Source organism: Ctenopharyngodon idella, chromosome 10, assembly GCF_019924925.1.
Source record: "Ctenopharyngodon idella isolate HZGC_01 chromosome 10, HZGC01, whole genome shotgun sequence".
NCBI classification, from domain to species: Eukaryota; Metazoa; Chordata; class Actinopteri; order Cypriniformes; family Xenocyprididae; genus Ctenopharyngodon; species Ctenopharyngodon idella.
The window spans coordinates 30,513,221-30,539,864 of record NC_067229.1 but is presented as its reverse complement, the minus strand read 5'-3'; the positions used below and the strand labels follow the sequence as shown (position 1 = coordinate 30,539,864).

General features: G+C 36.2%; 3 protein-coding genes across 4 annotated transcripts; all 3 read right to left on the bottom strand.

Annotated features, from left to right (window-relative positions):
• Positions 1-34: 34 nt before the first annotated feature.
• Positions 35-7,015, bottom strand: snx24 (sorting nexin 24). 2 transcript variants are annotated; one of them, XM_051908920.1, is made up of 7 exons: positions 6,700-6,994; positions 6,270-6,353; positions 3,702-3,806; positions 3,504-3,598; positions 3,329-3,358; positions 3,012-3,076; positions 35-1,185 (listed from the first exon to the last, which is right to left on the bottom strand). In XM_051908920.1, exons 1-7 carry the CDS (start codon positions 6,766-6,768, stop codon positions 1,115-1,117), a joined length of 519 nt encoding a protein of 172 aa, XP_051764880.1. In that variant the 5' UTR covers positions 6,769-6,994; the 3' UTR covers positions 35-1,114. The 2 variants fall into 2 exon arrangements, with proteins under 2 accessions (XP_051764880.1, XP_051764881.1); XM_051908921.1 differs by lacking the exon at positions 6,270-6,353 and having other exon boundaries at positions 6,700-7,015.
• A 2,560-nt stretch (positions 7,016-9,575) lies between these two features.
• loxa (lysyl oxidase a) lies at positions 9,576-17,197 on the bottom strand. The gene is made up of 8 exons (XM_051908919.1): positions 17,043-17,197; positions 16,257-16,937; positions 15,478-15,586; positions 14,858-14,995; positions 12,537-12,693; positions 11,392-11,487; positions 11,180-11,295; positions 9,576-10,172 (listed from the first exon to the last, which is right to left on the bottom strand). Exons 2-8 carry the CDS (start codon positions 16,882-16,884, stop codon positions 10,166-10,168), a joined length of 1,251 nt encoding a protein of 416 aa, XP_051764879.1. The 5' UTR covers positions 16,885-16,937; positions 17,043-17,197; the 3' UTR covers positions 9,576-10,165.
• Positions 17,198-25,328: 8,131 nt separating this feature from the next.
• LOC127520299 (histone H2AX-like) lies at positions 25,329-25,643 on the bottom strand. Its single transcript, XM_051908276.1, has one exon. The coding sequence runs from the start codon at positions 25,641-25,643 to the stop codon at positions 25,329-25,331; it is 315 nt and encodes a 104-aa protein (XP_051764236.1).
• Positions 25,644-26,644: the final 1,001 nt, after the last annotated feature.

Below are 26,644 nucleotides of genomic sequence, written 5' to 3'. Positions count from 1 at the left end.
ATTATAACAGGCTTGAGAGGTGACAAAGTATAAATAGAATAAATGTGTGATGTTTTATTGCTATCAGGTTTAAAATGATATTCAGTTACAACTGATCTTTTCACCCTTGTTAAAGTGCAAGAGACAATCCAAAGTGTCAACAATAAAACAATGGAATGGCACATCATCCACACACAGAATTAAGACATATAAATGAAAACAAACACTGAAATTCTGTAGATCTGCTTGAAATGGTACATAAATCCATTTTCATTTGCTGTTAGCTTTATAACATTTAAAGTTGAACAGCTGTCTCATATAACCTGTCAAACTGCATTATCTTCACCAATACAACTTCCATCAGTAGTGTAAAAGCTTTTAAAACTAGTGTTCACATGCTTTCATACTACACACTGAAGTTCCTAAAAATTTTAGACTAATATTAGTCCAGACTAAATTGCATTTACAAAGAAGTTAACCCACTGAAAAGGATTTACTTAGCTCCAGGTTAGCAAAGCTAACTTGCATGGTAAATTAAGTTCTTTTTTACTTTTAACAGTAACTCTTTTTCACAGTTCTGGGCTGGACATAAGATATATATATATATATATATACACACTGGCTTTACACTGGTTTGGTTCACCCATTACTTCCCTTTTTGCAAATTATAAGCTGGTAATCAACAATTGCCACATCAAAAAACAAAAAGTAAATAACGTTCATACAATAATTCAATAACAATGTTAAGGTTCAAGGCTCTTCCAACAACTTCCTTATTTGATAAGTCACCTCATCTTGAGAAACATACAGTCAGTGGATGAGAATCCATCTGACCTCATATATGACACGAGGAGAGATGTGCAAATACATGCGGAGGTACTTCTCATATTAAATGAGACCTTGATTCGGCAGTCGGCAATATGAATATGTATGTTCACTAAAACGAAATCTCAATTACTACATTTGCAGAACACAAAAACAAAACAAAATCTCAAGGAGTGTTGAAACCAAACTACACTCTAAAGGCTGTAATGAGTGAGTCTGTTAAACTGGTGCTGCGTGATTTAGTGTTGGTGTATGAATATGAATCCTTTTTTCATCCGTGAACTTGTGATGCCGTCTGCAGTGCTGAGATCTACCTCGGCTGGAAGTCTGGATAAAATATTCCACGTATCACACCTTCAATAACCATATTTGAAAACGTATCTGCAAACAATTGAAAAGCATTCATTGAATTTATATGTCAAATAATACATATGCAGCGTTTATTACAGGATTGTTTTTGCAGGGTGTCTTTCAGTAAAATACTATTTATTGCAACAAGACTCTGAAGCTTTAACTACACGGTGACAAATGAACAGTAATTAGACTGCTTGAAGTCTCAGCTCAGTTCAATTCAGATATAGTAACCTGTGGTTCAGCGAGTGCATGAGTCATCTAAAGCCGGGCACACATTTAACGACTAGCTAAAACATTCTAAAATTGTGCTCAACACACAGCGATTGTTTCCCCTCCAATGTAGTTCTTATAGTAATATGACCCGTTGCGCTCTGTCTCACTGCCTGTATCCACTTTTGTGTCCTTAAACATTCGTTTTTTGGGGTCGACAGCTTATAAAAACTTAGTTCTGGGTTTTTTAGCTTGTTTGCTGTACACCATGTCACATAGCAGCTTTTAGACATTGTTCTATTTTTTGTTATAAGTCAGAAATGACAAGGAGGCAGCCTCATGCTATATAAAGTCAATGGGGACTGTTGGATTGTTTTTTCCTCCCGATGGGTGTGTTTTCATATTATGACGCGTGTCGCTCTGTCTCTATGCTGAGCCGGCATTCTGCACTGCGTTCATTGCATCAACTTAAGGGTTTAGGACGACATGAGGGTGAGAAATAAATGACAGAAATTTAATTTTTGGGTGAACTAACCCTTTAAGTTCAATATCAATATACACACATATATACACACTACTGAAAAGAAAACTTTTATTCAACAAAGAGACATTAATTTGATCAAAAGTGACAGTAAAAACATTTATAATGTTGCAAAAGATTTCTTTTTCACATAAATGCAGTTCTTTTTAAATTTCTTACTCAAAGAATCCTGAAAAAAAATGTATCATTGTTTCCATTAAAAATATTAAGCTGCACAACTGTTTTCAACATTGATAATAAGAAATGTTTCTTGAGCAGCAAATCAGCATATTAAAATTATTTCTGAAGGATCATGTGACTGAAGACTAGGGTAATGATGCTGAAAATACAGCTTTACCATCACAGGAATAAATTACATTTTAAAATATTGCAATTCTAATTATTACAATTAAAAAGTTATTTTAAATTGAAATAATATTTCACAATATTACTGTTTTTACTGTATTTTTGATCAAATAAATGCAGCCTTGGTGAACACTTCTTTTAAATACTTTTAAAGACCCCCTGTGGTGAAAATCAAGTTTTTAATTCTGCGTACAGTCGTCCGCCGGAAGCTAGTTATTTGAAATTATAAAGTTTTAAATATGGATAATTTTCTTACAAAATGCATCGCTTCACTTCAGAAGTTTATTAACCCCCTGGAGTCGTATGGATTACTTTTTTAATGGATGGATGCATTATTTTTGGCTTCAAAACGTGGCCCCCCATTCACAACCATTATAAACCTTGGAGGACTAAAGATATTTTTAAAAAATATCTCTGATTATGTTCATCTGAAAGAAGATAGTCATATACATCTAGGATGGCTTGAGGGGGAGTAAATCATGGGATAATTTTCATTTTTGGGTGAACTTTTTAGGGATAAAATTATTGACTACAGGGGAAAATCTTACTGAATCGTCAGTATATACATTTAATATTTATCTATATTTTATGTATATTATTTAATATATTTATTTTAATATCTATTATTTTTTTATATATTTTAATATATATGCTTAACAATATTTTTGTGTATCTGTCACTCCCAAAGACCAGTGAAGGAAACATGAATGCACCTGCATTCTTAAAGATGAAAAACTTAAAGCTGAAAGATGTTTACCGTTGGTGGCAGGCAGCAGATAGGGATCCCTCTGGAAGAGAAGTGCTGGTTGATGTGTCAGTTTACTGCAGTGTTTGGAGAGGAAAGGTCAGAGAGAACAGAATGACTCATACTAGTTCAGCTTCTGATGACAGTGTTAAAAACATAAAGCTGACTGTGAAATTCATCACGAGGGTGTTGTCATTTCCCAGGCAGCGCAATAACTTCTCAAAAATGCGTTTATAAGAGCACGTCACACATAAAATGCTTCTGAAATGGTTGGATTTTTACATTCTGTGCTTTTTTCAGATGTAAAAATTGCAAAGCAGCCGACATACCTTGATTCCTCTGATTCAGTTTCAAATGATCTAAACAGAAAGAATAATCACTTTAACACACGTTCATTGTACAATGATCTTTTTTGAATTACTATATTGAAAAGTCTTTGTTTGTCTAAAAGTCTGCTTTCTAAGGCCTTTACTTCAGACAAAATTACACACTATAAAGCCTTACCCACAACTCTCAGTTTTTGGCAGTGACGGGAAATGGCGGATATTGAGGAAATCCAAGAATATCTTTGGAAGAACCTCATTTTCCATGATTATAGTCTACACACACATGCACAAAAAAAATCAAATGGTTATTCCAGAATACAGGAAAGGGGCTGTTTGTCACTGTGTGATTTCATTTGTTCTGCAAACGGATCAGTACCTGGAGGTAGAGCTCTAGTCCCTGTCTTCTCTGCTCAAGGACCTTAGGAACCCAGTTCCTCACATGCTTTGAAGGGATTTCTGGAGGTTTAATAGTCTTTTTAAGCTATGGAAATAGTAATTAGGGGGGGAAAAACATGTTACAAACTGCCAGCAGGCGTCTCTAGAGTTTACATACAGGGCAAGCACATTCTTCAAGTGGAATTTCTGCATTTTGCCAAAACTGTAAATTGCGTAAAAGTCCACTTCATCTGATATTTGATGTCAAATATCCTCTTTCCTCAGTGTACACAATCACATAGTCCTGATGTACTGACGCACACAATGTACTCAACTACATTCTTTCTGACCACATACAGTAAATAACATGTACAAAACTAAAACATTCTGCTGATCTGAGAAATTTGCTGAAAACTTGCAGTTGTTTTCCAAGGAACTACTTGAGCAACACTGCTTTTTCACATGTACATGCGGTTATATAATAACAATAATAATAAATATTGGCACTTCTTTGGAATCACCCTGGGATGACTGTATGAATGTTTCAGGACAGTCCCACTTCGCAGTAAAAGTCAAAATATATTAGTTAATGCATTAGATTTCATGAATTAACAATGAACAAACATTTTTACAGCATATAATTTAGGATATAATTTAGAATATATATATATATATATATATATATATATATTATAATTAACAATGAGCAAACATTTTGAGCATATATATATATATATATATCCTAAATTATATGCTGTAAAAATGTTTGCTCATTGTTAATTATTTAATAATAATACATATAATATGTAAGCAATAAGGTACGAGAGGCTGTGCTGTGTCGTGAATAAGTCACGGCTGAAGGGCAGTGACTTATTCACGAAACAGCACTAGCCTCGAGTACCTTATTGCTTTTATAAAATGGTTACCACACAATACAAATATTAAAGCCAAAAATATGTATCAATGCAACTTTCATGAAGTAAACTTTCAATAAAACCCTTCCTTCCGCTGGAAAAAAATAGTCCCTGACCCTTGAACAGCAACAGAAGTTACATTATTACGCCATTAGATGGCGGCAAAGACTGTCTTTATGAGTGTGTCAGTCAGTAGCGAAGACTTTTATATTGAAAAGACTGAATTGTTGTGAACACGGAACAAGACGCAACTGACAAATGTCACGGGAAAACCCTTTAACTGTTAAAAGGACAAGATAATACATCAGACATTTAAACATTTTTAATTATGAACATAGGACTGACCTGAAGGAAAATGTTAAATCTGAATGCAGGTAATAAACTCGCTCACTCGATCTCTTTCTCACAATACCCTTATACATAATACTGTAAGCTTCAATGAACAATATCAGTTGAGAACATATGTTTACGTTGCTAAGAGTGGTTGCTAAGGGTGTTGTGTAGTGATACACAGAACCGTTGGGTGAAGCGGTCATAGCCGTGTTTTATCGTGAATAAAACACAGCTATTGACCAATCAGAATCAAGGACAAGAACTAACCGTTTTATAAATTATATGTGTATAATATATATATATAATTTACGTTAATGTTAATTTATAAATACATTAATTATAAACACATTTAAATATGAAATATAGCCATAATATAGATAATTTTTAAAAATATAAACAGAAATGGAAGTAGCATCAGATCTTTTCTCGGATGGCCATCCGTGTGAAATGTTGTAGTTTGGAAAAGTACCTGGAAAGTTTATATCTCTAATATGATTAAGTAAGCCCATTTTTAAATTAAAAATAAAAATGATCCTGTTACTTCTTCCATTTCTACATTTTCTGACATTGATGGGACATGCTCATTCTGCTGCTGTGTATTAGAAGAAACAGCTGCAGTTTATTTTTTATTTTTGACATTGATGAATTCTGATCTGACTTAAGCTCTTTCATTATCAGGCCTACAGAAAACCCTAATCATTTATCTCTTGAATGTGTTGCCAATTTCTTTATATTGTATGCAAAATGTTTCATTCACAAACAAAAAGGTCTAATTCTCCTTTGTGCCTCAAACCTTCTTGAATACAATTCTCGAATTTCATGCCCAGACTTACGCAATAACAAAACTGCTAGACTTTTGAAGCCTTATGAGTTTATTAAAAGATTTGACTGAATTTTTATATTTTTTATGTTGTGTTTTTTATACGTGTTTTCCCCTATGTATTTCTTTCATATTTGACATGATTGCTTACAACAAAATTTACAACTGAGTCATAACGTAATTAAGAGGAATAAATGCTGCAATAAATTGTTCATCTCTAGTTTGTGTTAGTTACCGCGTTAACTAATGTTAATGTATAGATCCTTGTAAAAATGTGTTACCTGAAGGCTTTCTGACATACAGAAAAATAAAAATAAATTATCATTGTTGTGGTTGAGCCCTGGATACTCACACTTCTTACAACTAATGAATGTTAGTTTACACCACAATGTGCATTGCCAGTTTCTTCTGATCCACGTTTTTACTACCAAATACATTATACCATTACGTATTTTATTGCAGTGTGATAAAGAGTACTGTTAGCAGTTTTAAGCGTGCTTACCATTTTATGCAGGGCGTGAAATTCACTGTATCGTTTCTCAACAGTATGCTGTCTACCACACATGAGCACCTCGATCTTAAAAACCTGGCAAGACAAAGTGAGTTTCCATCATTTCCTTCAAATATAATACAGTCTATTTGAATAAACTGAGATGGCTCATAAATATCAGGATGAATTTACTTTAAATACAGGATATATCAAAACATAGAGATCATTTATTGGCATCGTAGGCGCGGTTGGAGTGTTCAAACGCGCCCAAACATGCTCTAAGTAGTCAGCTCACTAGGTTGAGACACTGCCAAAAAGTCTACGTATTAACCGACATTTATTGTTATTCACTGAGGTAAAGTCTAATGTTTATTATTAACGTTTATCAATGGAAGCGTGTTTACACCCGCTGGCTCATTTTGAAAGTAGCTGTTGAACTCACCGTGTAGCCCTTCTCCACGTTACTGCCCTCTGATCGAAAAGACGGGATTGACACTTCTATAGGATGCATGATCCAACGAGATTTGTCAGTAATTATGTGGCACACCAAGTCAAATAACTGTAAGAGATTTTGGTGGGCCCTACGGTGTAATTTTACTGGTTGTCGAGTTCACTGAACGCCTGACATAAGAATTAAAAATATTCCACGCGCTTCTTCTCCATCGCAAGCAGGAGGTTCAGCGGTTGGTCTGCAGATGTAATGCTGCCACCTATCGTTCTGACAGAGAATACATCAGAATAACACATTGCAATACCGGAGGCTGCATTTTCAGGACCATTTCTAGGATGCAATGATTAAAGCAATGATTTAGTTGTTAAATTGATTAAGTTTAATTTATATATTGTCCTAACCAAACCCTAGCCCTAAACCTACCCGTTGGTAATGCTACTGATTAAATTTAATTCATATATTAACCAACCCCTAGCCCTAAACCTACCCATTGGTATCCCTGTTTAAATATTTAAACTAGATGGCGCTGTCACAAAAAACTAGGGTCCTAGAAATGCAGTCCTGAAACTGCTGCGGCCCTAAAAGTGCAGCCTCCGGTATTGCAGGCAGATAATATTGCATTGCAACGATGAGCTTGATTTTCCAGCCATGTCAGGTAGCTAGTTGGGATCTGTTCCTTTAAATGAGTAAAGATGGTTGCTGTTGGAGATATGTATTGTAATAAATGCATTTGAGGTTTCCAGTTATATCTGATTGTATTTTCAATTAAACATATTATTATGACTGATTTTTATATCAGTTGTCAACATCATCTATTCAGCTCGGTTACCAAAGTTACTGTAAGACAAATGATTAAAGGACTTTAATTTGATGTATGTCGGGTTTCCATTATGTTGTGAACTGTTTATCTGCTTTTCTGCTTCCTTTGTTTCCTTTCTGTTCTACTGATGATGCATTAGTTTGTCATGGTCATGGTTATTGATAGGGCTGGGCGATATGGCAAAAAAATAAAATCTCGATTTTTTTTAGAACGATTGACCAATTTCGTTTTTTTTTTTTTTTTTGTTTTTTTTACTGTTTAACTAGTCAACTTAAAAACTTAACTACAATATGATTCAAGTAACATTCTCTTTATTAACAATCTGGTTAAAAAAAGTTCCATTCCAAGTGCACCACACATGAAGTGATCAACATGGTGTAAATGTAAAACAGTTTGTTAAATATCTTTGCAGAAATATGCCTGAAATATGAAGGCAAATGTTGTAGGCTACAAACTTATAAACACATCCTATATACTCAGAAATAATATAAAATAAGAAAATGCTAAATATTTCTTAGACAAAATGTAATAGCAATAAATAACACCAGTAATAGGCTATTATTAACAGCAAATGCTTTGTAAAAACAGAAAACAACAGCAGCTTTTATCTGCTGTCACCATCATGCAAACATGAAATATCAAACAGGTTTACCAGTTTTTGCATTCCATTGCGCTATTTGTCCTATTGTTTTTATGTTTGGCGGACATGTTTAGGTGTTGCACTTGTGTCTCGCGTCTTTTGCAGCGTCTCACCCCTGAAACGGCATTCTAAAAACACGGCGGTCAAGTTAAAAAAAGCTCAACTCGCGTTTAATAACTTTGCCCTTTTTTTCTCATTCCACTGCCTGCGTCTCATTTTTATAACGCAATAACGCATTTTTTTTTTTATATTGTATTTTTTTTTCTCTTATTATGATTGCAAACATTATAAAGATGACATGAAATTATATACAATTTTGTATATGGTATACAACATGTATCCACATTATGTACAATGTCATCTGAACATACAGAACAAAAAAAAATATGACATTAGCAAACAGAAAAAAATAAAGAAGGAAAAGAAAAAAGAGGGTAAGATATTAGTTTACATTTCAATTAGAGTATACAAATTAAAATCATTACAAATTGAGGTTGTTTTTCTTGCTTTCTTAATTACAGAGGATGAAATAGTGTTAAGGTACATTTTAAATTCTTTAAAAAAAAAAACAAGAAAAATTGGTTTGTTGTTAGAGAATTTACATTTATGGATATAGAATTTGCCAAGAAAATAAACGCAATAACGCATTTCTGAATGAACAGCCAGAATAGTGATGTTTTCTACGTTCATAGAGCGTCACATGAGAGCGGTTAATCAGGCGCGCCGGCGCCATCATGAGGTCGGATCGTTTTCTTCTCCTAATGCGGTTTTCATTGCTGTATTGTCAACATGTCTAATTGTAACGCTTGCTAACATTTTTATTCAAAATCGTGATTTCTCGATTTTAAAAAAAATAATAAAATCGAGGCAAAACATTAAATTCGGAAAAATCGCCCAGCCCTAGTTATTGATTGCTTTGATCACCTGTTTGTTGTTCAGTTTGTTATTCTTGCTTTTTAAGCCCTCAGTTTAGTTCTACTCAGTATAGTCCAGTATTGTCTTCGTCTTCACACCAAAGCTATTGCATTTGTCTCCTCCTGCAATTTGGATTATCTTATTTGTTTTTGGTTTATTATTAGTGTTTTTGGTTTATTATTAAAGTTACGGCTACGATTATATCCACCATCTCCTCTTCCTTGGCCTGACAGGTCGTATATATATACAAAATATATTTTACATTTTTAGAAAATAAAGAAATCACACAAAACTGTGTTCAGACACATCCCAAAATTTTACAAATATTGTAAACCTCATATAAAACATTTGTAAAACACAACAGCACATATAACATTTATTTTAACCACCTGAGGTGGCCAAACAACATTTTATGAAGTTTAAGCACAATTTATGATGTTATTTATCATAATGTGACAATACCAAGTCAGAATACAAATAAGACAAATTCACTTTATAAGGCTGAGTGTGAAGTTTATTCAAGTAATTTTCATTTCATATATAAAACGTGTTGCAGTAATATGAGTATCTATATATAAATATCTACTTAGAATACACAACAAAAGCATCGCTCTAGCACAAAAAAGCATGTTTTAGGTAAAAACCCCAGTGTGGATCAACATCTGAAGGTTTAATTTTTATATTTGATCAGTCTGAGAGAATGATGCAGAATGATTTGGGGAATATGTGGTTTCTCTGCAAACTGTGGCGGTTTCTGGCAGTATAACCAACATTTTATCCAATTTTTAGGAAGAATCCAGCACAATATGACCCTGGACACTTATAAAAACATTGTTTTTGTTTAATAATTTTTTTAAAGAAAAAAAAATGAATAATGCAATTCACTGTAAAACTGTACTTATGCCTCAGGTTTTTATATTGTGTGGCATAGTCAACACTAAAATGCCCTGCTGATTATTGGCTCTCACAAACAGGAAAGTGGCCCATGACCGCCGTCCATTTATCTGTTCACTATGTCGCAGGTTTTTTATAATCAAACTTCGTTTCTGATGATCTTTCCCTATTCCTTATTTAGTAGATTCTTAATACCTGAAATAAACCAAAAACATTAATACGTTACATTTAACTCGATGCAGTTGCCCTAGTCATTTGAAATATTTAAAGGGTTAGTTCACCCAAAAATGAAAATTGTCATCATTCACTCACCCTCATGTCATTCCATACCTGTAAGACTTACGTTCAGAACAGAAATAAAGACTACCACTTTGACACTTCAAAAGGTTCATAAAGATTTAGTAAAACTAATCCATATGAACTGAATTATTTAGTCCAAATTTTCTGAAGAGACTCGATCGCTTTATATGCTGAAAATATTTAATTCAGGCTTTTATTCACATAAAAACATTTATCAGCGCACACATCAGTTATGGTAAATGAAAGCTCAAGCACATTTGCTTGATGTGCAAGAACCAATGAGGTTCATTCTCGTGTTTTACACAGCACAATTGAGCTTCCACAAGAATTAACAAGTTTTATTCTCGTGTTACGCAGCATTTTTGAGCTTCAGCAGGAACCAATGAGGTTCATTTTCGTGTGTTACGCAGCACATTTGAGCTTCCGCAAGAACCAACGAGGTTCATTCCTGTGTGTTACGCAGCAGGTTTGAGCTTTCGCAAGAACCAGTGAGGTTCATTCTCATGTTACGCAGCATGTTTGAGCTTCCGCAAGAGGTTTGTTCTTGCATGTTAAGCAGGTTCGGCTGAGCTTCTGTTTATGTTCCCTGATCAATGTTTATATGTGAAAGCCTAAATTCAATCTGTTCATTATATAAAATGATCGTGTCTCTTCAAAAGATTTTTTACTAAACTTCTCAAGTTATATGGATTAGTTTTACAATCTCTTTATGAACTTTTTGAAGCATCAAAGTGGTAGTTGAGTAGCTGTCAATGGAGGGACAGAAATCGCTCAAATTTCATTAAAAATATCTTCATTTGTATTCCGAAGATGAACAAAAGTCTTACGGGTTTGGAAAAACATGAGGGTGAGTAAATGATGACAGAATTTTCATTTTTGGATGAACTTTGAGGTATACTCACTGCGAAATATGACATCCTGAAACATAAACGTAGTTTCCGGTGTAACGTACTTCACAGCGCACAATATTGTTACTGTAGTCCGACTCTGGCACCTGGTAACTGGGATTTACACTAACCTAAACCAGAAAGGGAAAAACAGGCTGGAACTCAGGAACAAGATATTTCTTGAATACAATAACTCAGTAACTATTAATTTGATTAAGGCCATAAACCTTGAGGATGTAGTTTCCAGGTTTCACATCGGTAATATCTATCCATTGGCAGTCGATGTCGGCATTGTAAGTGTCATAACAACCTGGACTCAGACCCTGGAACAACAACAACAGTATACTTTCAGCACATGTAAAATGGTAAAGGTATGTAATTTGATGTACCTTGAAGTACAATGTAAAAAACTATTTTTCACAAAGTACTATGGTGTTACCATATCATGCCATGACTGAACTATGGTACTGCTATAGTAAGGTTAAAGGATCAAACATGGCATGAAACAGAAGTTACAATAGTCTTTTCTTCCCTATTGTGATGCATATCCATCTTCTAAAAGAAAAAAAAAAAATGTAGGTTGGGGCTTGATTTGGTTGTGGTTAGCAACATGCTAACCTCAAAGTCTTTTGAAATCAGTTGTGACTCGAGTCTGTTGTGCTTTTCATGAGAAGGAATATTCTTATAATGTACAGAGTTGCTACCAAAGCAGAGCATTCCAAATACGTCACATATGAGGTTTCATTTCAGTTCTGTAGTTTTGGAACAGAATCATAAAAATATATACATAAATAATTACTTTAAAGTCACAATGAATTCAAAATGGACAATTCATATTTTTTTATATATTAAAAAAAAACGAATTGTCGTATTATATAATTTACGTATTATATTGACGTATTTATTATAAACGATTTATCCATGAACATCTATTTTTTTTAATTCATGTGCCTCGTAATCTTTAATGAAAATAACTTCCCCCTCCTCCTCGCAGCGACATCTCTTCTCTTCTCTGATGAGGTGTTTACTGGCGCAAGGGCGGGACAACCTGTCACTCACATGAGATCCACCAATAGCAAACTACAACCATCCAATCAATTCCCCATGGACAAAATCAAGTCCTGTCCTATATTTTTTCTTGCTCAAGAAGCTGGATATATCGCCATCTTGGAATTATAAGGTACTAACTGCATTCTGAGCAGTTTTGAGATATTGACCTTCAAAGTTTTTGTGAATACCTGATGTGAATAACTCAATTTTGACACAAATGTCAGATAGAACCTTATAAATCCAAGGTGACAACATGTCACAACAGGGAAGAAAAGATTATCGCAACTTTCGTTTCATGCCGACTTTAATAAAAGAATGTGACCTGAGTGTGGGAGGTGCAAGCGTATCGTCGGTAGTAGCCGTAGTCACAGGACGTGTCCTCAAGACAGAAACTGGCCTTGTGTCCTTCTGCAACTCTTCTCTGAGAACTGGCATCCAGCAGGTCATAATGGCTGAACTCATCCATGCTGTGGTAGTGCCTGGAGACAACAAAATCAATCAGGTTATCATCACGCATGATTTCCAACCGGTGCATTTCAAATTTTGCCTGCCTCTGGGAATTGCGTTGCTAAGTGGGCTAGTTAATCAGATTTAGATTGCCTGCCATTCGTTTTCAACGCTTTAATCCAATTAATGAATTTCCTTAACACTGGGACATGTATCAGAACTTCAGGCAGAGAAGAATGTTATGCGGAGCCTTTCCAGATGAACTCCATGGCCAGTGTGTGAGCAGGAATTTCCACCACACCAGCCTCTGCTTAGTTCACCGCAAACAGTTTCAATGTTAAAAGGACAATTCACACAAAAATAAACATTGTCTCATGATTTACTTTTATTTTTTCATGTTTTTTTTCTTTGTTTGTTCAAAAATGAGAACATATTTTGTTTTCCATGCAATTACAATAAATAGGGACTTTTGAGCTTCAAAATTGCAGCAAAAGCACCACAAAAGCATTATAAACGCACCATAAAAGCTTCTTCCTAAGCCATTCGATAGCTTTGTGTGAGGAACAGAATGAAATTTAATCTTCCCCTCCAGTAAGCTGTTAATTTGAAAATCACTGCTACCAGATCATTAGCTATGTTTCCATCCACCTATTTTTATGCGCATTTTTTGGGATATTGCATAAAAAAAACACTTGATGGAAACACCAAGATGTGCACATAAAAAAACTTTCGCATTCAATTGAAGCAGATAATTTTTTTATCAGATAAGAAGAACTACAATGGAAACACATTTACCGATAAAACACTTGATGCGCAACAAAAAAAAATGTAATGTGACTTTGCCTCAACAATTTCATTGCACTGCATCTCAATTGTTGGTTTGGTCATTTTGAAATGCCTGAGCCAAAGTCTGTCATCAAAATGATTTGGTATAATGATGACCTCCCAGAACTGTCTCCGAAGAAATGCGAATGCATGACTGCATTTACTGCGCTCTGAGACACTAGCCATTTATGATGTAGGATAAAATAGCCACAGTGGCTTCCTCGATTGCAGCAGCTTCCATTTTTATTACAGATATTTTGCGCCAAGTTCCCAGGAAGTGATGATTTTGTTCTCTTGAACACATGTGATGAAACGGTGCTTTATTTGCAAATGTTTTATGTGATATTCCAATTTTGCATAGTATAAGTTAAATTTGCAACTTCAGATTGAAACATAGCTATTGAGTTGAACCAGATCAGTCTGATTTGTGAACTAACAATTCAGATTTGTGAGACTGGATTATTCAGTGATTCGTGAACTGAATCAATAATTAATTGAATAAAAGAACAATCAATTCACAAATCAGACATTGCTACATAAATGACTTCAAGAGACTGTAAATAATGCACATAAGTCAAACAGACTACTTTTATGGTGTTTTGCATCATATTTGCAGCTTGAAAGCTCCAGCTGCCATTCATTGTAATTGTATGGAATAAAAGCGACCTGCACATTCTTCAAAATCTGTCCTTTTATGTTCCACAGAATAAAGAATGTTATACAGGTTTGGACTGAGTAATTGATTCAAAATGGTCATTTTGGGGTAAAAATTTTTGAGCAGGAAAACTGCAGTATAGCCAAAAACACACTTAATAGTCTCATATTGGATGATTCAGTAGCCCCAATGTAAAGAACATTCTGTGCAGTAAGAAATAAATAAATAACAGGCAAGAAAAGCAGAAAATGGTCATATTATGACACGTCAAATAAATGCAGATCAGCACACAGGCCTTACGCCCCATTTATGCGCAAGACCTAAAGTCATTGTATACACTGGAGCTTGTCCAAATGTACGCCATAGTTGGTGGTGAGACGCAGCTTACTTCAGGATGAAACTATGCAGTGAGCTATTACTGACTCGACTGAAGCATAAGCAACAATACTGGGCCTCTGCTAAGTGTTTTCATTTAGACAAGAACACAGACCTTTTTCCTTGTAAAAACAGCACCACCAGCACTAGATTCAGATAAAACACTTAAACCATGATAAAGCCGCAAATGAGCTTCACAATCATGCAGGAATTCAGTTCATTGCAACATATCTTCTGCCTTTAGAGTTCTTAATAGTGGTCTGTGATGCATTACTGAAGATGCAAGTGAGAAAACTGCAGAAAATGCTGCAAATGGTTGGACCTGTCAGAATCAGACTTACTGGTGGCAGCTGTGCCATTCCCAGGTGTAGCGCGGTCTGCTGGGAAGAAAGTCGGAGGTACCTTGGTTCTTGACTCGCTGCGGGAACCTCAGCAACATACGTGTATCGTAGTCTCTCACGCTGGACCTGTATGCAGTGCTGCTCAACAAAAACAGCGGTTACAAAATATCAGACATTCTTTGAGTTTCTCATATTGTTCTAGCAGCTTTTAGAATGTGTATCTTGGCCCCGTGGCCACATTTCAAGCGCGCATGGAACAACTACAGATGCATGTTTCCAAAGAAACACTCCTTTTACCGGACTAGACTATATTCTTGTGTGCCCCGGTAATGTGTTTCGCAGTCAAGCATGTGATAATTTTTCCATGTAAACAGCTTTATGTGAAATCTGTTTGTACAGTTTCTCACTTCCCATCGTGGCAGGACTTTCGTTTAATTCTTTCCCCTCTCACAGAACTGGTTTGAGTTATAGGATGTTCGTACCACATGGGTTTTAAATAAGTTCTCATGACTCATCTGTTACACTCGGAGGAATGCGAGTGTACTAACTCTCCTTCTCTGACTGGAACCATGCGCCAAAAATCTTGATTACGTTCTTCTGTTTTATATCAGTAATAATACCTTGCCAAGCAGTTTTCCTCAGCGGCGCATCTGAGATTGTACATTGGAACTCTTTGCACGTAGGCGGATGCTTGAATGTAGTATGGGTCTCCCACAAGATCAGGCAAACCTATGAAGCACTGAAAAGTTTTATTAAAAGATACAAGAAAATGCACAGAACTATAAAAATAACAGCTTAAACCAGATTGACCACTTGACAAATGCCCCAAAACCATCCAATCAGACCACCCTGAGCAGCCAAACAACTTTCTTTTTTTTTTCTCTTTTCTTTTTTTGCTGCAAAGATGTCTTTATTTTAAACTAACAGTTTTAATTAAATTAAAAACACACAATTATGCAGTTAAAATACAAGAGGTGGTTCCGATGGCGTCATGCACATTTTTTTTTTTTGAGTGATCACCAGTCCTGCCTTACTTGGTGCCAAGACTTTTAAACACTTTTTTAACTGTATAGTTTTCATATAGCTCCAGTGATGTATTTTCATTTAGCCAGTAATTTTTTTTACTCTATTTGATTTCTGCCATAGCATTGCAAAACACTTTTAACCCACAATAATCATGCAAATTAATTAATTAATTTGTATTATTTATTTGGGAAGTTACCATTACAATCCACAAAAATATGAGGTGTAACAATTACCAAAGGTAGATTAGATAGATAGATAGATAGATAGATAGATAGATAGATAGATAGATAGATAGATAGATAGATAGATAGATAGATAAGAAAGAAAGAAAGAAAGATAGAAAGAAAGAAAGAAAGAAAGAATCGGTCTTTACCATACTGGAAGTATCCTGTGCCATATCCCGGGCGCTGTGCAGGACGGGGTCTCTCGTACGTGTCATAATAGTTATAATACGGGTTGTCCGGGTCTGTAGACTTGTATGGGTTGTAAGGATCATCTCCGACCATCACATCACCGGGTCTGTCGGTGCCGTTGACCGATGTTTGCAGCTGATCCGTGTGATTCCTGCGGCCGTGTGATCCTCTGGCGCGCGCTCCATCGCCACCTGATAACCAGCGCGAGGCACCACCGCGCGCACCGATACCTGACGGCAAACGCGCGGACCCGCGGTTCTGGGAGGGTCGTGAAGAAGAAGAAGAAGAAGAAGAAGAAGAAACAGCTGACCCGTCGGTTCTCGTAGCCGCATCATCATTGCGAACGATGGCTATTGGCCTGGCTTGCGTCTGCTCTTTGTTTCCATCTCGTTTTAACGGTGGCTGATATTCCGAGCCTTGACTTAAAATACTAAAGAGTTTGCCGTTGTGCTGCCATTGTATGGTTTGTCTGAGAGCTGCCGCTCCAGTGTTGCCCTGACGCTGAGAATGACCAGTTTGTACTATGCAACTTAATATACACACATGCGCAAAGGCGTAAATTAATTTGTCAATTAAACTCGTACTCATTTTTATGTTTAATTGGATTCTCCAGTTGTTCTGCTTTCCGGATGTTCCAGTAACTGAATTGGGGGAACAAAAAACTGGGCTAAGTTGTGCTCTTTCATAAAGCTTCTTTGAAAATAATAATAATAATAATAAATTAAATTAAATAAAGTGAGACTTACATAACGGAAAGGTGAGATCTCAATGCGACCTCCTATTGCTCTGCATTTGGACTAACTGATGCGCAAGTGTAAGAGGGAGGAGGAGCTGATTTTTAAAGTTTCTTGTTATACAAGCTCCGGTAACGGAAAAGGCCCGTTCTTATGAAACTGTAAAACGTGAGCTTCAACATGTTCAAAAATAAGACAAAAACATGCAAAGAATTTGGGGGTGGGGGGTCTTTTACACCCGTGGAAAAATATTTATTGCAATTTTCCAATAATTTTTTATTACATTTCCAATCATGCTCACATAAAATTAAATAAATGTGAGCATGATTGGAAATGTATATATTAAAGGAAAAGATGTTCGCGATAATAAAAAGGAAACACCTTTAAAAATCTAGTGTAAATATGTGCCATGTATTTTCAAAATAAAAGTATAGCCTACCTTTATATATGTTTAAATACTTTTTAAATATTTGTTTAAATACCAAAATATATGTTTAAATACTTTTTGTTACTTAAAAATTAAAAAATTTTGGATTTACATTTTATTTTCTGACTTTTTATTATATTTTTGGATAACTTAATAGATCCAGATAGAAAAAAAGAGTTTCACATCATTAAATATTTCCTTCAAAATGTGATTAACAAAAGATGTTTGTGGAAAGATAGAAATGGTTTTCATGCTGTGTTGTGACAAATCCCTCTCAGTCTGACTTTTGGATGAACCTTTAAGAGGCACTTCAAAAAAAAAAAATCTTGGCAAAAAATGTCTCCACATATCATTGTTCTCATAGAATAAGGCCTGCAAAGTAGGCCTAAGCAAAACAGATTTACAATATGTTGTCTGTTCAGGAAGTTGTTGCTCATAAAACAAAATCCGTTTTTTATTTTCCTCCTATCACTTTCACTAAATCCTTTATGGCACTTTTCTGAAAAGTGAAAGCAAAGTCATGTGTGGGGCCTTCACAGGTTTACAACATGCTACTTTAAACATCACATGTGCTTAGTTACAATAGGAGTCTTGTTGGAAACTGTTCTATGTTCGTCACATGATGCAGTGTTTATAACATTCAATCATAAACGCACCTGGGCCACCCAGTCCTTAACGTAGATGTCTCCTTCCATTCTTTCCCTTAACTGTACATGCTCTTATCTGACCCAGCTACTGCCTTATACTTTCCCATGAGCAATGCATCCTATGGCTTGCAAAGGGAGCATAATTGCTAGTTAGAAGAACTTAATCAATGGTCTTCAAATTCTGTGTCTAGCCTCTTAAACCACTCATGCCCAGTGACAAACCACAAGGACCAACATTGCAGACCTTCCCAAAGTCTTTTTCTCTCTTTTCAGTGGACCAACAGAGAAAATCCTTTAAATTTAAGGGTTCACTGAATGTGTATCATCCATTACATAGATAATATTTCATTGTGGCCTTCGCTCTGAACCCATAGACTACATATTAGCTGAGTCAACGTCAAATAAAGCTCTGGTAGATGAGCTACTATATATATCATCCACGAGTGCAGTGAACTTCCATACTGCGGACACTAGAGGGCACATTTTAACTTAACAAAAGTCTGGTACTCTTCTACAGACATGTTAAAAATTTGCTTAAAGGGTTAGTTCACCCAAAAATGAAATTTCTGTCATAAAGTACTCAGCCTCATGTCGTCCCAAACCCGTAAGACCTTCATTCATCTTCGGAACACAAATTAAGATATTTTTGATGAAATCCAAGAGGGTTTTTTTTTATCCTCAAAGCAACGAAATTACCACATTCAAGATCCAGAAAAGTAGTAAAAACATTGTTAAAATAGTCAACGTGACTACAGTAGTTCAACCTTAATGTTATGAAGCGACGAGAATACTTTTTGTGCGCAAAATCAAAACAAAAATAACGACTTTATTCAACAATTTCGTCTCCCCCCCTCTCCCCACGTGACCAACACGGAAACAAACACGGAAGCTCTGCAACGTAAATAGCATAGCAGAATGACGGGAGAGATGAATTTGTTGAATAAAATCATTATTTTTGTTTTGTTTTTGAATACAAAAAGTATTCTCGTCGCTTCATAACATAAAGGTTTAACTAGTCATGTTGACTATTTTAACAATGTCTTTACTATTTTTCTGGACCTTGAATGTGGCAATTTCATTGCTTTCAATGGAAGATAAAAATAAAACCTCTCGGATTTCATCAAAATATCTTAATTTGTGTTCCGAAGATGAACGAAGGTCTTACGGGTGTGGAATGACAAGAGGGTGAGTAATTAATGACAGAAATGTCATTCTTGGGTGAACCCTTTAAATTAATCCTAATATTTTTTTAAATATTAAAATGTTCAATGTTATTGTAATATTTAATGTATATAATATTAATTTAAAAAAAAAAATCAGAATTTTATTTTGAACAAACTGGAAGAAGGAGGGAAAAAAACCACTTCCATGCAAACTAACCTGCGCAGTTTCATAGGCCTACTAGGTGAACGGGTGATTTATGTCACAGTTGGAATGCTACATCGACCAATCGGCATCCAGGAATCTGTTTTATAGTCTGCACAGCAGCATGTTATGCGTTAAAGCCGTGCCATGCAAAATGTTCTCCAGTTGTGTCATCAATACCCATCAATCAGTTAAGTGTTAAGAACCGTATCAGTTAAACGTTTGATTTATTATAATGATCTTGAGAAAATCTATATGACACGCACACATATTATAAACTCAAAAATGGGCCATACGAACATTATGACCTCCCTGAACCGCTGAAACGTGCCAGCACTGCAGGGCTAATTTTGCACAAAAATGGACCTCTGCCCAAAATTTCTTGGAGGTACGTGAGTCTCAGATAACAGTGTGAAAACGCTGCATTTGGTTCAAGAGGCTATGACAAGAATAAAATGAATGTATAGGCTACATGACAGTAACACTTTAAAATGGCAACGCATTTTAAAATAAAACCCTAAATTCCAGTCCTCCTCCATAATCTGCTGGCGCATTCAAAGTGATATAAGAGTTTTTTTTCTTCACAAGGACTCAGGGTAGCCTATAAGTGAACGAAGCGCAGACTCAGAATATCTGCTCATATTCCACAAGGCCAGATTCAAACGTTTTAATAAAACCTTGCATTCCAGTGTAGCTGTCTGACATATCAACTGCAGTCTGTCTTTGTGAAAGAAAAATAGAAAACACTTTGTTCTCGTTGTCCCAGAGCCACATGAGCAGAACCAGCTGTACTGGGTCGCTGTTGTTTTTCGTACATCACCCGGTACGTTCAGCGCCTGGGTTTCCCTTTCCTCTGGCAGCGGTCGCTCTTGCTTTCTTCACAAAGTAGAACCACATATGAAAGTAATTAACCCAGTTCCTCTGTCCACGTTGCTTGCTTTCTCTTCAGTTGATAGGCTATGCAGTCAAAACCGTCTGGTGAAAACAGAGACGGCCTAAAAGTAGTGGTCACAGGGAAAGCAGGAATGTGAATCATCTGTCAGGCACAGAATTGGAACGCGTCGGTGTTGTCACATTAGCGAAATTTCGCAGATAAAAAAAAAAGTCCAATAGGCCTATAGCGACACATGAATCACCGCTCACACAGAAGTCACTTTATGTTTGTCACTGCAGGTAATTTGCTTATACGAGAGAAATCTGCTTGGAAAAAAAATTCACTCCCGATAGTACGGATTCCTAATGAAATGACTGGATTTCGCTTGCGGAATTAATGTGAACGTACTGCGCGGAGCAGAGTGAGCGTTTTCAATTAATGGACTACTTGCATTGAGCCTCGTGACGCACATCCGGTTTGAAATAATACGGCTCAGGCCATGTCCCAAATGGCACCCTAAACCCTCATGGTTTTCCTCTGAGTCCGCACTTTTTTACAACGTAATGCCGCTTTGACTGCCGGGTAAAGTCCTCTGCGTAGCTCAGTGGCCCTGTCCCAAACGGCACACTTCTATGCACTTTCGGTCTTGTGGACTTACAATGGCAGCCGCGTGCGCGTGTCCGTTAAGTCCACGAGACCGTATGTGTCCCATTTGTCAATTTTAAGCTTCAGAAGGGTGCTTGCGAGCACCCCCTTTGCAGCCGATATGCGCCCTCGATGCGCACTTTTGCTGAGCTCGCTCCGCAGCAGACTTCTTCCCGACAGTCAAAGCGAAGTTACGTCACGAAAGTGCGGACTCGTAGGAAGGCCGTGAGTGTTTAGGTGCCATTTGGGACAGGGCCAGTCTTGCGGGCTCAGCAGAAGTGTGCATCGAGGGCGCATAGCAGCCGCAAAGGGGGCGCTCACGAGCACCCTTCTTTAAGCTTAGATGACGAATAGGACACCCTACGGTCTTGTGGACTTAACGAACACACGCACGCAGCGGCCATTGTAAGTCCACAAGACCAAAAGTGCACATGAAGTGTGCCATTTGCGACAGGGCCTCAGTTGTTTCCGGTTATATATATTTTCAATGCGTCGTTATCACGTAGCTAACTAAACGGCTCTTAAAATGAGAGTCTTTGGGATGATTTTAAATTCCAGACATATTCAGAGACAGGAGAAGAGATATTCTGATGATTACCGTGTACTGACTTTTCCAAACTCAAAGGAACTTTAAGTTTTAATCCAACATAAGCCGTGATTTTTTTCACCACAGGGTGTGAGCGCTCTACTAGTTACGAGCCGTAATAAGTAGAACGCGGAAGTAGTTGTGCAAGTAGTCCATTCCTATGGAAGGCCCTGTACCAAATGGCCCTCACGGTCTTCCTCTGAGTCCGCACTTTCACGACGTAATGCCGCTTTGACTTAAACCCAATCGATTTACCACATTTCAGAGGAAAAGGAAGATGTTCCTCTATAATATCAATGTTGTTTTTTGTTTTCAAAATGTTCTGGGAATGTTATTTTATAAATGTAAAAAAAAAAAAAAATAATTTTTGGTTCCCAAAAATAACCAAACAGGAATCAAATACTAACATTAAGGAAACTTTTGGAACTTCGAAATTAGCACATGATCAGACTTGGGGTACATTTACACGACAACGATGTACTGAAACCGGAAAAGTCCTTTGTGTTTCCTTTGCATTTTTCACGTACAGAAAACAACATTGACAAAACAATCCCCATTCACACGGATCCTTGAAAATGATTAAAATGCTGAATTATTCATGCCAGGCCAGTAGTTGGCGGTCACTTTGTAAAGAAAAACTACGCACCTATAGACTGAACATGTAATACGCATGCACACGACATCATCATTTTCAAATTCGAAATTTTGTAGTTTACATGGAGACAATAATGGTATCGTTTTCAAAAGTTGCGTTTTCAGGCTCCCAAAACACTGTTATCGTGTAAATGAACAGTTGAAAACAGTGTTGTGTAAACGACCCCTAACATGGGAACATTCTTCTACACAAGCAGCTAGTTTGCAATAGGCAAAAAAAACAAAACAAAAAACATGAATTTGTGAAACCGGTGACGTCATGCGCATTACGTGTTCAGTCTAGGTGCATAGTGTTTCTTTACAAAGTGACATCGCCAACTACTGGCCTGGCATGAATAATACGGCGTGTTTAGTCGTTTTCGCAGATCTGTGTGAACAGAGATAGTTTTTTGAGGTTGTCATCAAAGGAAAAACTTTTCCGTTTTTAGGACATCGTTGTCATGTAAACGTACCCAAAAAACAATTAATCGATTTCCTACATTTCAATGGTAAACAAAGATCTTCCTCTATATTACTATCACAATGTTGCTTTTTGTTCTCAAAATGTTCTGGGAACATTATTTTTTTTCTATAATGTTATTATTTGGTTCCCAAAAATAACTGAATGGGAAATTAGGGGAACGTTCTGTACTTCGAAATTAGCACATGAACAGACTTAATAAACTCATTAAACTGCGAGAAAATCCCAATATATTTTTGAGGATTTTTGTTTTTAATCTAACATTACACTGCCCATAAATTCCTATAATAAAACCTTTTAGATCATAAATGATCTAATATAATACATCTATACTATTTGGACAAGTATCCAAATAAACTTGTAACTCGACACAGCTCATTTCACATAATTTCCCTTGCAAAAAAAAAAAAAAAAAAAAAAAAAACAGCAGGTTTCCATTACTCAGAAGCAAGAAGCGAAGCCTTAACTGGTATTGTGCACATCCACACTGGCCTACGTGGCACTCGGCACGTGTAGGCTGGATTAGGAGAGAATTCATTGAGAGTGAACAAGGGGAGGAGTCCCTCTCTCCTTCAGAGTAGTAATGTCTTCCCATCTTCTTTCTAAACATTTCTGTCATTCCCTTTGGGTAATTTTTGAATTCCCTCATTATAAATCCTATGGAATAGCAGCTGCTTATGAGTAGGAGTAAACCACAATGTTATCATTGGTGGTGACAAAAGAAGAATTCAAAGTTATCCCAGACTTTTGGCTAAACATTTCCCCAGAAATTCTTCTGAACATCAGTGGTTTTGAAGTCTGGCTTTGTTTGTGTCTTTTTTTCTCATAATAGGGTGATAATGTAAGTTGTTGAAAGGCAGCTGAAGAAAATAGTGTTTAGTCTGAATGGCTAATACAAATATGGACAATAGGGACAAAAATAATATTGTGAATGTACTATTAGCTAAATAATCTAGACAATATGAACCTATTTTCACAAAACATTCAAATCAATTGTATTTTCAAAAGCAATATTAAAATGTATTATCTAAAGGGCTATAAATTTCCTGAAAATGCACACATACTGGCCCAATGTAAATATCCACATCCAAATGAAAAGAACAATGGGTATGAAATATCATGAGTTAATAAGTTCGAGGTAATACGGTACTTTTGTCAGATGACCTCATCATGATGCATGTTTAATTGAGCAAACAACATTCAGTTGTTATAATTAAGTATTTTTTTAATCCAATAAAAATATTTTAATTTATATGAGGTATGATTAAATAATGATGCAAGAAAGAGATGTTAAAAAATGCTGCTTTTTAACATCTTCCATCACACTAGAAAATATTGCTCCTTCAGGTGTTCTAGGCAAAAAAATAAAATAATAATAATATTATATACATGCTATATACTGCAACAATAGTAAAAGTGCATGCTATTCACGACACTGTCAGTCACTTTTCACTGCAGGATGTAGTACTAGCTCCACCTGTTGGCAAAGATCTGTAACTGTATCACTTCGATTTCGTAGAGATGGTCCTCACTGCAGAACACGAGATCCAGGGGGCGAGGATCCAGATCCAACTCCTCCCACTTTACATATCCCTAAACCTACCCGTCTCCACCCCCTGGATTTGGATCCTGGATCTCGTGTTCTGCACTGGTTTGCAACTTGTTCATGTTCAATTTTAAAATCATCAACTTTTGGAAACATCTTATATTTTAATTGAACATCTTATATCCTTTTCTTAGTACTTTACTTTTGCAAACAAATTAATTTGTTCTCTCTGAATCGGTTCAGTCTTCTAACATTATTTTAGGGATCATACAGAAGTGTTAGGAAACACACAGAACAGGCATAGTATTTGGACAGATAACAGATTATCTTTATCTTAAAATTATCTTTATAAAAAAAAAAAAAAGCAACTGGGCCATTTAGGCCATTTTTGTCTACAAATACCATATCTAACCCTAAACCTATAGTTTAACCCAGGGGTTCCCAAACACATTCCTGGAGCCTCCCCAGCACTGCACATTTTGCATGTCTCCTTTTGTCTGACACACCCATTTGGAGTCTCGAATAATGAGCTGATGATCTGAATCAGGTGTGTTTGATTAAGGAGACATGGAAAACATGTATGGGGGGGCCTCCAGGAATGTGGTTGGGAACCCCTGGTTTAACTTAGACCTTTAATCTAATTTGCTCTTGTTTGCTAGTTATATTAGTTATGCTAACCCATTCACTACAATAATCATACCAATCCAATATAAGAAATATATGATGTCCCAGTTTTGCAACTAACACCTGGAAATGTGATTTGTGGTCCAAGTGTGCTTTCATATTATATTATTCCTTTTTTTATCTGAATTGTATAGTGGAGTATCTTGTGTTAGCATTTCTAAACTGCCAGTATCAGAAAACGTACTACCACACTAATGTTTATTTCCAACAAATACGCTTGTGTAAATCACCCTTAATGCACAAGGACTGCGCAGCCCAAAAACATAAACACCAATAACTGCAGTAAAGCAGAGCTTTGAGACACATCATGTCAAGCAAATGACATGACACACAAGTAAAAAAACCGAACAGTGTGCTTAAGACAATGCTGAAGATGTAACAGATGTTCGTGCATCAGTCAGTTAACTAGCCTACGTCGCTACACCGACTTCTTCCTCCTCTTCTTTGGTGCGTTCCAGCAACTCGGCGTATCTCCTTCTGTCCTGTAGTCCAGGGAGATGATGTAATGTGATCTTATTGGATTGCTTAAGTACAGCATCTTGTCCTGCCAAAGCCAGGATCTCGGCCACAAGGAACTCCAACACACCGGTGAAAAACACTGCCCCTTCTTCGTCGACTGTCTGCGCGAGCTTTCCGTCGCTGAATGTTTGCTGAAAGTGCTTGACTGGAAACACGAGACCTGCACGTGCGGACAGATCCGTGGCGTGCTTCCTTTTCTTCTTCATCGTCAGGGAAACACAGTCTTTAACCAAAACACAGTTAACATAAGTCATTTGGACGTATTCATTTAGTTTTTATTTTACATGTTTTATAGACTTGTTACTTCCTCAAACAAATGTTCGTCTTTGGACTGATCTTGCTATGCTGCCCTCCTGAGGACCGGAATATAAAGTGTGTTCACGCCATGTCGGACGTAGGCTAATTACCGTAATTATGGTTCTCTTATGTGGCTCGCTTAAATATGGTTTGCTCTTGGGAAGTTCGTATTTACGAATTAAGAGTCAGTCCTAACAAAAACAATAAAATGTTTCTATTAATTAATAAATTAGGCTAACTTAACTGGGAAGACTGGCCTCTTGTGGACTATCATGATGCACAATAATTAAGATTATATTTTGTTTTATTTTCATTTTTAATAAATATGTATGTAACATTGACCTATGTGTCATATTACCCTGGCTGGCATTACATTACTGCCTGCAGTAATTTATCTCTCTATATCCTCTTTTGGAACGCTGTGCACAAACAGGCCTAATAGTAGATTTTTCTTTCCCTGTTGGTGCAAAATCCAAAAATTATACTTGCCATGGTCTCATCTAGAAGTTTATTATGTTATAGTTTACTTCTGAACCAAGAAGGTGAGAAGTAGAAAGCTGTTCAGCTTAGCCTATAGTCCTATAAGTGGAAGATAATTAGCATTTGCCTGCTATAGGTTCCGGATTTTTTTAGAATAGAAGTATTGGCTTTATGAGTAGGCTAACAAAAGGTCTGTGGTTAACGTTATTTGAAAAGACTTTCATATTTATGTCTACAGTATTGATTACACACAGAGCTGTGTAGTAACTGATTATATGTAATCTGGATTACGTAATCATATTCCAAAAATGAAGTACTTGTAATTAGATTATATTACATTTTAAAATACTCATACTCATAATCACACTACAGTTACTTTTTATTGATTACATTGATTACATGTTATTCCCACAATGGAAGTAAATATATA

Bases quoted from the DNA above. Each gene is read 5' to 3' on its own strand.
- snx24 (XM_051908920.1), bottom strand. From the start codon at position 6,768: ATGCATCCTATAGAAGTGTCAATCCCGTCTTTTCGATCAGAGGGCAGT. The intron at 3,807-6,269 runs GTAAGCACGCTT...CTATTTCCATAG, and splicing joins TTCACGCCCTGCATAAAATG to CTTAAAAAGACTATTAAACC. The intron at 1,186-3,011 runs GTAAACATCTTT...AATTGTTTGCAG, and splicing joins TCTGCTGCCTGCCACCAACG to ATACGTTTTCAAATATGGTT.
- loxa (XM_051908919.1), bottom strand. From the start codon at position 16,884: ATGAGTACGAGTTTAATTGACAAATTAATTTACGCCTTTGCGCATGTG. The intron at 14,996-15,477 runs GTATTATTACTG...TTTGTTGAGCAG, and splicing joins GAGGAAAACTGCTTGGCAAG to CACTGCATACAGGTCCAGCG. The intron at 11,488-12,536 runs GTCACATTCTTT...TTGTTGTTCCAG, and splicing joins CTTGCACCTCCCACACTCAG to GGTCTGAGTCCAGGTTGTTA.
- LOC127520299 (XM_051908276.1), bottom strand. From the start codon at position 25,643: ATGAAGAAGAAAAGGAAGCACGCCACGGATCTGTCCGCACGTGCAGGT.